This window comes from Triturus cristatus, chromosome 3_1, assembly GCF_964204655.1.
Source record: "Triturus cristatus chromosome 3_1, aTriCri1.1, whole genome shotgun sequence".
Classification (NCBI taxonomy): Eukaryota; Metazoa; Chordata; class Amphibia; order Caudata; family Salamandridae; genus Triturus; species Triturus cristatus.
Genome location: NC_140583.1, coordinates 481,217,568 through 481,230,957, shown reverse-complemented (window position 1 = coordinate 481,230,957; position 13,390 = coordinate 481,217,568). Strand labels below are relative to the sequence as shown.

Here is a 13,390-nt window from a genome sequence, read left to right as displayed (position 1 = left end):
ATGAAGAAAACGAATTTGGATCATGAAGATTAATCGTAACTAATTGGGCTAGCATTTAAGATGGCTCTCAGCGTGCTATTACAGGTCATTTACTTGCACTCGGGGGGGCCTTTAACTTGTCCTTGCCATTATGTCAGCAAGCCATCAAAGACCCTCATGTAGCATTCAAAGGCCTTTTGAGTCTCCCTAAAAATGTTCATAACACACCCTCAGCAGTCCGCTATCAGAAACCCTCAGCTGGCACTCAGGTTGTGTTTCAGCCCTCAGTCAACCTCAATGCCTCTACTGCCCAACCCTATTTGCACTTAGATGAATTCTGGTATTGCTTTCTCTTGCAATCCTCTACTGTCCCACCACCACCTTTCCACTACACCCTCGTGCTCTCCTCAGCCCATCATAAATCAACCTGTGCTGGATCTCAGAGTACTTTAGCTGACTCCAAGAAAACGTTACCGCAAAAAGACCTTGCCTGACCTTCACATTCATTTTGCCTATTCCTTCCTAAACCACTCTGAATTGGGCTTCAGTCAAATCTGGCTAGCAATCATAGTGTTTATACTGGTTCCTAGAGCCTTTCATCAAGCTCTAAAGAGCAAAAAGTCGCCTCTCAGTACCGCTCTTCTCAAAATATATCAAATTAGTATAATACCCTCAAACTGAGTCTAAACAGATCTTCAGTTCGTCCTTTTTGGCCCCAGAGCCATGTAGATTCCCTTCACTAGCGCATAGTGCCCTTGGCCTGACCTTTACAGCCCTTAGGATTCACTAGCAGTCTGGCCTGATCTCCACAGCCTACTGAGTCCCTAAGAAACTGCATTCACTGTACATTCAGCGAATTTGCCCTCTAGGTCGTAGAATTACTCCTTTGCTAGAGGACGTATCCGGACTTCACGGTATGCCCATGGGAATGTGACTTACTTCTTTGAAGAACCCTTGATCACACACAGTGCTTACATATATCAGTCGATGATAACACTTCTAGTTTTTCATCAGTTTACGTGCACAATTAGTGTATTCAGCTAAGTTTTTTATATGCCTGGTTTTGTACAAACCTGACCGCTGGGGAAAGGAGTTAAATGAAACGAGAAAGGATCAAATTCGAAGTGTGTACCTTTTATGTTTCTTGAGAGTTTTTGCTTTTCTTGGCAGCAACATCTATTTATTAAAATTACACCAAACCTGGCAAGAAACTAGCAATTTACTCTGAATAAACGTCTTTTAGGTTTAGCTGCAGACAGCTTTAGGTGTTGGGACCTCATGTCTTCAGCTCTTCATAATGTAAAAGTAAGCTGGACAGTGAGAGAGTAGATTTTCAATCAGTCCTGTTAAGGCATTTGTTTTTGTCTGCCTGTATATTTATATACCCGCTGTATTGTCTGCACTTCATATTTCTTCACATTCTCGCCTGCTGAGTCCAGTAGAATGTTGCCATTCACATGATGCAATAGAATGTTGGCTGACTCCCTGGAGTCAGTTGAGAGTTAGGCCTGAGCTGGTACCATCCTGCTCCTGGTGTGATTTTATTTCCTTTACTTTTACTTAATGAATGTACTCTTATCCTGTACCATCTTACTTTAAATAAATATACTTCATGAAGCTACCTGGATCTTGATCATCCTTCACTACACATTTTGGCGACGAATTGGTCTTCAAACCCTGCGTTGGATTCAAATTCGATGGACTTACACTTCAAGTAACCTTCCTTCAGCAACTAAGAAACCTACAAGGATTTTCAATCTCAAGCAACTTCAATATAAATAAACTTCGTCTTCTTTCTTAAGCATACTGGCTAGCCCCACCAGTGACCAATCCACCGGTCGCCCTTTTCTTCATTAAAGTGCCAGTCCCTGCTGTAACCTTCTGCCAGTTCATCACTTCCTGTTTGATATCTTCCTTTGCTCTTCCATGGGACTACAGCTTCCGTTCCATTACTTAATGGAAGTGTCTTCTTCAATGTACTGCCTGTTCTTTATGCTGAAATACTTGCCAATTACCCTTTGCTACTACTGTTATGGCATATGTTTCTTGCCTCTGCTCACCTCATCTTCAAGTCTACAAATTAACCCTCTAACAGTACATGCAGCCATACATTTTTTATCTACTCTGGATGTTAACGATGTGGCAAATTTAAACCGTCACCCGTGAATTTTCATGTACTCTGGATTTAATTTTCTTGCAAATTTACTTTTTATGGCTCACAAAAAGAATTCAGGACAATTTTATTTTCGGTGTCTTCATTCAACCGAGTGCCATTTTTGATCATTCAGTGGCACAAACATGCAGCGCTCTTTCTCACCGTTAACTTTGCTGACTTTCAAATTGTTCACAAGGACTCCATTCACACTGCACGTGCTGGAGCCTTATTTCCTTCGTCATAGTTGCTATGTAGCTCTTGGACTGCTGTGTGAGCCTTCCGGCGCGGCGTCATCGGCGTGTCGCTATCTTGCGGCTGGACTCCACAAGCTGTTCTCAGCATATGAAGTGTCTCGCAGGATTCAACTTACTTCAGAATCTTGCCAACCACGTTTTTCTTTTCTTGCGTGCCAAGTATTTCAAGCGTTGATGTCCTGCTCCCTAGACGTGCCTTTAGCCACCCGGCATGCCGTCAACTAACGTGTCGCCATTTTGGATTTATACAACGAGTCCTGCACTGTGTTGCTTTTGCCAACCATGGTTGTTCTTTTGGTTGTGCACTCAGCACAATAAAGTTTCATTTTGCTGCACCAAGCCTTTTCTGCGCTTCAACGATTTTCAGTGTCTCCTGTTAACCACCAAGTCTCCTGCATGGTCTCTTCTTTTTTTTTTGCTTCAGTTTACATCCGCATCTTTCATGCTCTGAACCTTATCGAAGCATTGGGTCTCACCACAGATGTCTCTTCAACGTCGTTGGATCCCAGTTGTCTAAACTCCTTAATTATACTGAAGTCGTGTTTCTGCTGCCCTGCACTTCTGCTCGTTCTTCAGTGATTAAACTTCAACTACGGTACTGTTATTACACGTTTGCGCTCCACACTTTTCCAAGATTGTGCATGACCACTGTGACTACCTTTAATTTATTCTACTATTTTCTTTGGGCAATAATTTTCCTCGGATGAGAGTTTGCTCATCGGAGTTTGCTTCTGCAAAATGTATTTATCTAATGTTGTGCTTCCTGTATGTATTTATTATGATTTGTTTTGTTCTACCATTTAGTACTTTTAATTCAAGATGTAGTATGAATTCTTACCTGCTAACTCTTTGAAAATTTTATTTTGAAACGTTTGTTTCTTTCCCATTTTATTTTCTACACATATTTCAAAGAGTTTTCATGTTTTTACATTTTCTTTAATGATGAATTTTCTTCGCAGGTTTGAATGCTCATTCGTTTTCAGAATGTCTGCATCTTCGTTTATTTGAAGAATTTTGTGTTCTACACATATTTCGTTTCTTCATGTTTTATTGATGCATTGTATTTACTATGCTCATTCATATGCAGAACTTTTTTTCACTCTCGCTTAAGTTCTTTCACTGTGTATTTTCCCACAGGTTTTAATTTAGAATATGTTTCACTTCATATAGTTGTATGAAATTTCTTGTTCTAGGATGTCGACTCCTGCATTTTCATATTCATTCTTAAGTCATACTCATGAGTTTTTCACAGCGGTTCTGTGCACGGAACCCCTGTTATTGAATGTTCTTCTTAAGTTATGCCAGGTTATGTTCAATTTTGCGCAAAGTTTTCTTTCTGACATTTTTCTGGCAATTACGTTTTTTTTTTTCTTGTAATTCAGTCATGATTGTTACTCCTGTTGGGTGAAATTCTCTTCCTCACCCTTCTTCTCACTCAGGTATTGGAGATCTTTTATGTTCTCCTGTTGGAGTAATTTTCTGGCTTTTATTTGTTCTGTTTTCTTTTCATTGCTCTGCGTTCTTTGATTCATGCATCCATTCCAGTATGGCCAACTGGTGTGCCTCGCTGTATCTTGAACATTTTTCTATACGTGTTACCTTACGTCCTTCTGTGAACTCTCTTCGTTGTGTTTTCCTCTTTCTCTTTCCTATATTGTCGTTGAAGGAGAATATATTCTGTCTTCTTTCTTACATCCTGGCTTTGTTCTTGTCCTACTCACTGCACCTTAGCATTGTTTCTTTCATCTTTTCTAGTTTTTCTTCATGTGTTACATACCTGTTTCACCTTATGCTTTTATAGCCGTCTCCTATTCTCATTCTTGATGTTCTTTTATTGTTGTTCTCTTCTTTAAGTGTTTTTCTTATTCCTCTCTACATTATCATCTTTCTATTGCGTTGATTACGCCTTATGCTTTTTCGTTGATATTGTAAAAGGGGAAGATGTGTAGTGTCTGCACTTCATACTTCTTCACATTCTCTCCTGCTGAGCCCAGTAGAATGTTGCCATTCACATGATGCAATAGAATGTTGGCTGACTCCCTGGAGTCAGTTGAGAGTTAGGGATGAGCTGGTACCATCTTGCTCCTGGTGGGGTTTTATTTCCTTTACTTTTACTTAATGAATGGACTCTTATCCTGTACCATCTTACTTTAAATAAATATACTTCATCAAGCTACCTGGATCTTGATCATTCTTCACTACACCCACATGTTTAGGTCGAGCCTAGATTCAGCGCACAAGCGCTGCTCTAGGGAAGATCTGTGGTAGTTCAGTATGGGAGCAAAGCCCCGCCCATATGTTTCATTGGCTTGTGTGTTTGTCCTTCGTAAATGCTGGCTTCTGATTGGTAATTAGGCTTGTTAGTCCCTCCTTAGTACCACTGTGTTGTCATTTGTAACCTTCCATGGCTACTGGCCCCTTATCTTCGGTTCTTACACAGTAGGTATTAATTTTTGTGTTGTAAGCACTATTTTCTTCATTGAGTTTGTCCTACTTCGAGCACGACCACGTGCTATGTTTATATCCAGCGTGCTGTGCGCGCTTTCACTTTTGAAGCTGCCGGGACAGTCTCGACCGCTTGTTTTAATAGTTGCCTGCCGCCCGTCGCAGTTTGTTTTCATTTGGACGTCCCGCTGGTTTTCATTTGTTTTCATAAGCTTTATATTTTATTGGCTCCCTATGGGCAAGGGTGGGTGCAATGGGTCACGGCAACGAGTAGTTTCACCGTGCGAGCGTGACTTCCAGGGACTTCCTGTCCTGACTGCCGACATCCCTGTGCGCACCACAGACTACCTCACTCGCAGCCATGCTGACAAACCCATTCCGCACCTCACACACTCCCTAGTTTTTTCTTTCACTGCCTTGTTCTGCTCTGAGCTCCGTTATATTATTCTTGCCCCAGCGCGGCACCGTCTCCACTACAGCCGCGCAGGGCTGTAGTTTTATTCGTAATGTTCTTAATGATTACACGGGCAGCATCTGTGCTGCCTCAATCACAACAGCACCAGCAAATATTAAAAGCAGGCCCTCTCACCAATTCATCGTGATGGAAGCGAAAGGTGATCAAGCGTCTTACACATATTTGTTCGACTGCTTAAGCTAAAAGGCAGATGTTACTTCCAAAACACAAAAAGAGAAAGGCTTGCTGTAAAAAACCACTGAAAGATTTCTTGTGAATAAATGCATTCCTAATCCATGCATCTTCTTCACGCTGGCAGCTTTCAATGCTCGCAAACTATCTTTATTTTAATTTTTTAATTACCAATGACGTTTGACAAAACATCTGCCATGAACCTTTTGTCTTTCCTGCGGAAAACAAGTAACTGTATTTTGCATCCACAAAATGTACCTCCCACACCACTTCCCTTTCCGTTCTGTCCTGGCCTCGCCTGAGCACCCTTCAGGGTGTTCCAATATGGCGTTTCCTACCACCGCCAATCGTGCTACAGACAAATTAAATCTAGAGCCTGAGAAAGAACAGTCGGCTCCGGTGCACAATATTTTATCAGCATGTGCCTGTTATTGTGTTGCGTTTGCCCTGTCTTATGTGCTAGCTGTGCCTTTGGTTGTCAGCAGGTAGGTTGCCCTGCTAATGGTAGTGACCATGGCTGCTGTCGGGAAGGAGTCAGTTGTGGTTGCTGTTCCAGTGTATGTTTACACTGGCTACTATACAAACACTGTGTCTGCCTAATCTGAGTGCAATACTGTGTTGTGGTGCCCTGTAATGCTGTGTGCAACTGCAGCGCTAGTTATGTTTTAGCTGTATTGTTTTGTAGCACACGCACATGAACAAAATGCAGACCACACCTTTTATAACAAACAGAGCATTTACTTAACATCTCTTCATAACACCTCTGAAAATAAGATTACCCTTCCCCTTGTTCTCTACATGCTGGTTCTCCTCCTACCTCTGTAGATTTCCCACCACCATCTCTACCTCAGTCTACCTCATTTCATTACCTTGTTGTTAAGGTTGAGCCTTCTACCCTTCCCAAAGCTCATCCCCTCTGTTGGTTCCTCTTGCTGACATCACTCCTACAAGCTTTCAAAAATATGCTCATTTCATACCCTGAAAGATACTACATTTCACATTTATGGTAAGTTTCCACTGGCATGTGGAAGTGTTTGGTCTTGGATCTCTTTTCTTTTTTCCATGGCCATGTTGAACATGTATGTTTTGTTTGCAGCTACTCCTTGCTTAGGTATAAAATTAAAGAGATATTTGTGCATTTCTGACCTTTTTTGGTCAAAACAATGTGTTTTAATTTTGTGTGAAGGCCGCATTTATTTGTCATATTTCTAAACTTGGTAACACAATCCACACAAATACACTCCTCACCATGCAACAAAATTCTAATCAGCATAATTTCACTCAACCCCACACACTTCCACGCCACACAATTCAACTCTACACATTTCCATTGCATTCCATACCACATAAGTTGATAACAACCCACATAATTAAAATCATTACACAACACACTGCATACATCCAATCCACACAACCGAGTTCAACATCATGCCACAATTGGTCTCCCCTGACCTTATCAGGATTTAGCAATGCAGCACATTGTGCGGCCTTGGGGGTTTCAGTGTGTTGAGTCACTGATGAGTAAGATTCACACCCGTCAGAGCATGGTGAGGCAGAGGGTGCTGGTAAACTAAGAGCATTGTCCACAGCTCACCTGATGGCAGTCTTAAATGCCTAGAGAATGTGCCCATTAAAGATTTGTTGAGGCTGGATGGAAACGGTGCCCTCCTTTAGACATCAGGAGGAGGGGGACAGGGTGGAGCCTCCCAGTGACCGGTAAATGTGGTTTAGAGGGGGTTCGAGGGCGTTGGTTTGTGGTTTCCACCACTCTTCTGACCACAAACCAATGCCCTCTAACCCCCTCGCAGTCCAGGACGCCGGGGGCATCCAGGACTTCGGATGTTATTATTCGTTATCTTGAAGCAAAATGGAATGTACTTGAATTTCTTCTTATCTATGACTTTTGAACATAATGATTAGCCTTGAGAAAGAGCTAAGATGGAGTTAAATCATGCACAATGGAGCTATAAAGTGGTGAATGCAAATAAAATAACTAACTTCACTTAAACCAATTTGGACTATTGTTCTGTGTTATAAAAAGGAATTACCCTATTAGCTAAAACAGATCGTTTGGAAGGGAGGAACATATGCTTACACCCCTATTCTTACTTGTTAATACGAGGCTGGAAAGGTCCAGAGCCTCGAGCAAAGTTCCTCCAGCACTATAGGAATTAATATCCAGAATCAGGATCTCTGGACCCTCATTTATTGCTCTGAACCTCATACTTTAATCCTAAAGGGGCCTCCTGGAGTCTGCATTTAATTGTGGCCCTTAATGAAGGGTCTTCGATCTGGGGATGCATGTACCCCATTTGGGCCAAGTGTAGGGCTAAGCAGTAATGTTCCTCAGAAGGCAGGCCCAATCCCCCTGCTGATCTGTGGGCGATAAGCTTCCGAATTGCCAGGCGAGGTCTCGCTGAACCCCAGAACCTCCTGTGTGGGCATGTCCTATAGTTTGAAATCTGCTGCTCTAGATGTTTCGTTTTGTGCCTGGTCGGTTTTTACTATCACACACATGCTCAAGATCACTCCATATCTAGCTATAGAAAAATATATTTTGATTAGTGTGCTTGATCCAAAAATATTGAGAATTATTCCAAAGATGTACATATGTGTAGTTCTATTATTCAGTCAACATGAGGTTTTTCATTAAGCAGTAACAAGGCTGTGAACAATACATTGATTAAGGTTTTTGTAATTTTTCTCATTAGGCTACCAGAAAACCAGTGTAGCTCTATGTAATTGCATTTCAACAGTGTAACAAATGTTAACATATCTAACGTTCATTAATAAGATTTGTCACATAGACACCAATTCCCTTGAATTCTTAAGGTATTGTTCGTTTTCTCCATTGACATTTTGTTAATAATGAACTACTGAAATTCTGACATTAATTTAAAACACCAAAGTCCATGTTTAGCAGTTTCACGTTAATTCATTGTTTCATCTCCAAAAGTTTGAAAGGCAGTTTGTTACCTATCATAATGCTCTGTCATTTGTAGATATCGTCAGGTTATGACTTGTTTTTATTTTCATTATTCGTTTTTATCAGTTAAAATATATTTTAGTTGGCTCGAATGATTGTGCATAATAATTTAATTTGATTTATTATAATGTGTGTTAAATGATGGAGATTAAGAAATTAATTACGTATTAGGCAATGTTTCCTAACATTGACCATCTCCTCAGATATGCTCCTTTATTCCAACATCATTACTAGGATTACAATGGTTTATCTTGTTGGTTTATAAGCTGTGATGCTATCTTCTACACTTTATTTTCACTGCTGTCCGTTAAAGACGTGTAGCCTGTAAGCTAAAAGGGAGTTATCTATTTAAATCCCAGGTAGCCCCCACTGCGCCCTTCCGCCTCAGGAGGATCATCCTACATTAACATTTGGACGATCTTCATACCTAGACTTCACTAAGATTTATCCCACCCAACAGAAATTACTTCACAAGAATCAGTTTTTCTTTATTAAACATATTATATTTGATTTTTAGTTAATAGTTATATTAATACAAACATGATCAATAAATTCTACACAATAAGACTTAAATGTAGTTCGATCTTACATTCAACAGGCTTGGTTTTCCATTTAAGAATATATATTGCATGTGAATACATAGCTTGTTTTACAATAGAGACTAGCAAAAGAGAACATGTTGCTACTGACATAACTCACTTAATCTACTCTGAATCGGATGAAAAATCATTTTGAAATATCAGTGCATTATTTGTCTATTATGAATCACTATCACTTGTGAAAACCTACATAAAGCATATCCAGAAAATGTATTTTTTGCTGCAGAAAGGTTGACCCTCCAAGCTGACAGTTATTGACTAAATTTCTGCCTCTTGTATTCTGGTAAATTTCATGTGCAGTTGATGTCATTATGGCAATAGCTAGTGAATAATGAAGATAGCATTTGATTAACATCTTATAAGTAAATAGTCATTACGTAAGTAAACTTGATTTATATCTTCATCAGGATCAGTATGACATGCTGGGAAGTCCAAGCAGTTTGCTGCCAAGTAATAGCAGTTTCTATGATCCAAATATGAATCTCCAGTATTCGCAAATAGCTATGATGGGATTCGGCGGTAGTCAAGGAAACTTGCAAGAATCACTTCAACTCCGACCAAGTTTTCTGTATTCCAACTGTGGAGGAAGTGTACCTAACATCATTTTAACTGGTATGTGTTCTTGGACAGCATTGTGAAAGTTAAACTGAAAAATAAAGATACAGTGAGAAAGTACGTAATTCATACATGTGATTCTCTACTCTGGATGGAAATTTTGAACAAAAGTCATAACATAAGGAAATTTTATTATATGTGAGGATCAAAACGTGTAGGTACTCAAAGTGAGTATTGTTTGAATTCTATATATTAAAACATTTGTTGTAATGTGGATTTTTCACTCTATGATTGTTTTGCAACTTTTTATTTGTGGATTTTCTCCTTTGTAATCATATTTATAAGTTGTCACACTCGCCTTTAAGTACTCTTCAGGAGCTGCTTCTGTACATCCCTCCATTAGCTTAATGATTTTAAGTTTGAAAATATTATTTTGAGTGCGTTCTGTAACTGAGGTGCACCAGGGTTTTTCAGAAGCATGGCCTATCTTGTGGTAGGGTGTGTCAGCAGTAGGGTGTGACAGTTATAAATAATTCACTTACAGAGAGCCGAGACCCTTTCAGAACACATAAAAACAAGACAATGCATCTCTTCCCAGCTGGTAGAAATAAGGTTTAGGGTGAACGGTTTATCAGCCTAAACCCTTCTGGACCTGAAGCAGCAAAAGGAGTCAGTATTGGAATAATCTTGGCCTAGGGAGTCATTTGTCACTCCATTCAATTAATTGGTAGTGCCAATGAACATATCTTTTCTCTTGTGCATCTAGGTCTACTGTATTTATAGACCCTGTGATGTTGAGATTGTAACCATGCTATATGGTTTCTGTAATTACCATCCATATTAATGAATGCTTGTGATATATTTCCTATAGAAGGAAATTTGATTGCAAGCTTGAGACCATGTTGCTGCACCAAGGTGCCAAGAAATAATGGCAGTACTTTGCATGTAGCAAAAGAAATACAGCCTGGAATCAAAGATGGTTATTGAAAGCAAATCCATGGAGTGAAACAGAGGGTTTGAATTTGGGTTGATGGTAAGCATGGAAGCTGATTGTTGATTTCTTTATGCTGTAATCTAATTAGATATATCTTACTATCCTTTGCCTGTCACCGGTTGAGAGGTGGATCCTAATGTGCTCTCTCTGTATTAATAGTAATATGTCTGTCTATCTATCTATATGGCTGTCTATCTCTCTCTCTTACTGTCTGGTTGTCTGTCTGCCCAACCTTACAGAAGGTAAACATGTTGCTCTCCATGGGTCTCCTGGTGCTGTAGAGAACAGAAAACCTGATGGATAGAAATAGGTCACACTGGGGCAAGCATCGAAAACACAGGTTTTGTTCTTGTCCTCCATGTGAATTCATCAGACCAACAGACATAGGTTGATCCTTCAGATCTGCTTTCAAGATCATTAACCTTAATACCAGAACGCTAGAATTCTCATTCCTCCTGCATTGTATTGGTTAGCTGCTTGTTGTTAATATGCATTCCTGTCTTGTTTGCAACATCTGTTGTGTAACTTTTTTATATCACCAGTTGATTCCTTAAAGTTTTCGTTCTTCTCTTTATGATTTTTTTAGATGGATTCCTCAGTTCTCCTAGAATTGTGATCACAGAGTCTGATTTAGATTCCATAACTGGGTGCTTTACACCTCTGGTTGTGCTCTCATCCTACCGTTATGCATTAGAGGTGCTTACCTCAACCAATCATACTTGCCTCTGAAGGGCATGTTAGGGAAGTCATAACTCCCATAATGATGTATGTCTAGAGAAATACAGCCATCAACTTGACTTGTCACCATTAGTATGGTTTTTATTTTAAACAAAAGGGTTTCCTTTGTTATGGCAGTGTTTTGTTTTTGTTTATGTCCGTTACATTTATTTCAGACATATTTGTTCCTTACCTTAAGTTTTTTTTTATGGAGTGAACTTCATAAAGTTTTGTCTTGTGATTAACTTCATGGTGGCCTGTAGAAGCTGCCATTAACATTGCATGTACATCCTTTTATTATCCAATTTAAGGCCCAAACATGAGACCTATGAGATCTTAAAGTTTAAGATTACAAATAATGTGAAGATCTATTCACTAAGGCTAAAAGGTGGAAAGTTATTTGATTGTAATACATCATGGGTTTCTTCAATTCAATCATAAATAAAAACACTGCATCCGGTTAATACAGAAGGCTGCTCATCGAAATAAATTTTTTCTCTGAACTGTCAGTAACAAGGAAGTGAGGCAGACATTGCAGTGCATTGTGGGACTGTGTAGAACAGTACAGTTTTTCTGGCTTACAGTCCTCTCACCATTTTTTTTCAGAGGGCCTCCCATCTGTCTGTTTCCATTGTTCCAAGCATGAACAGTGCTTGCAGATCATGAGCTGTCCTTAGAAACTTCTTGTGAACAAAAAAATACTTAAAAGGGGATAAAGCCCCCTCTTACTTCCCATTGGTTGGCTTGCATGTTGCTCTGGTTTCCTTGCTTCTTATTGGTTCTCGGCTTCCTGTGGTTCCCGTTTCCACCTGGGCTTCACATTTCTGGCCCTGACATGGAGCATGGATTAGTTGCAGTTTCCTGCCTGCTGCCAGTGTCTTTCCTCTAGTTGCAGGCCCTTGGAGGTACTTTTTATTTTAGTTCTGGTGTGCACACTCAGAGTGCATGTCTCTGTAGTGCCTCTTTCAGATTTTTAAGGACATCACTGAACCTCAATTTGTTGGATCTACCTTAGAAACGTCAGTTGAATGTAGCAATGACTTGGCCTCCTTCTTTCATAATACAATCCTTAACATCTACACTTCATTTCCTGCCAGTTCTGTTGCTGAGGAACCTTTAGGCAGTGAAAATCTTCTAGTGCAGTCGGAAGGGACTCCCAAGGCATTTCCCGATCTTATGGAGAGCCTTCTCACTGACCTTTAAAAGGCAATTAAATCAGGTTCCTCGCTTGACCCTGCCCCTTTACATACCCTCCATCAAGGGTCAGATAGCTTTGCCCCAACATTAGTGGAGCTATTGTACTCTTCCCTTTCCAAAGGGAAGGTTCCCCTGCAATGGAAACATGCGGTGGTTAAGCCTCGCTTAAAAAAAACACCTGGACTCGATCCCCTTTGCCCCAGCTACCTCAGGCCAATCTCATTGTAACCTGGTGCCTCAAAAGCTTCTGGAAAAGCATGTCGACAAACATCTTTCTGCCAATCTTGAGTCCGATTAAATCTTCTGTCCCACTCAAAAGGGAGTAAGACCACAGCACAGAAATAGCTTTTCTGGCTGTAGTCAAGGAACTTCAACCTGTTGGATGAAGGCGGCTCAGCAGCCATCATTCTATTAGACCTCAGCGTGGCCTTTGAAACGGTAGACCATGCAATAGTTATCCACAGGATATCCAAAGTAGGTGTCATCGGCCATGCCCTGAACTGGCTTTCTTCTTTTCTGAAGGACAGAACCTTCCAGGGGCTGAATAATCTCTGGTATTCCCACACTCTCCCTCTGTGCTCTGGGGCACCTCAGGTCTTCCTTTAATCCCACCCTTTTCAACCTTGTATCCTCTGTCTGAAATTGTCTGCTCATTTGTGTTACCATTGGCTTCTTATGCCGATGACATCCAGTTGGGTATTTCTGTCTCCCCTGATCCAAGCTCTACTCACCTCAGTCTTGTCCCGTGTCTTCAGGATGTGGCCAGATGGATGGCCAATTGTATATTGAAGCTTAATGAAGACAAGACTGAGGTCATGTTTCTGGGTAACAACTTTAAACAAAGATTTCTCTCTTGTGTGCCT

The 13,390-nt window shown here is 40.4% G+C and overlaps 1 protein-coding gene across 5 annotated transcripts in view; it reads left to right on the top strand.

Annotated features, from left to right (window-relative positions):
- CRTC3 (CREB regulated transcription coactivator 3) overlaps positions 1-13,390 on the top strand; it is a 1,114,890-nt gene that overhangs the window by 1,080,948 nt on the left and 20,552 nt on the right. For all 5 annotated transcript variants that reach the window (XM_085644305.1, XM_085644304.1, XM_085644303.1 and 2 more), the window contains one exon: positions 9,472-9,676. In XM_085644305.1, the coding sequence (XP_085500431.1) occupies positions 9,472-9,676 (205 nt within the window). The remainder of the gene's footprint in view (positions 1-9,471; positions 9,677-13,390) is intronic.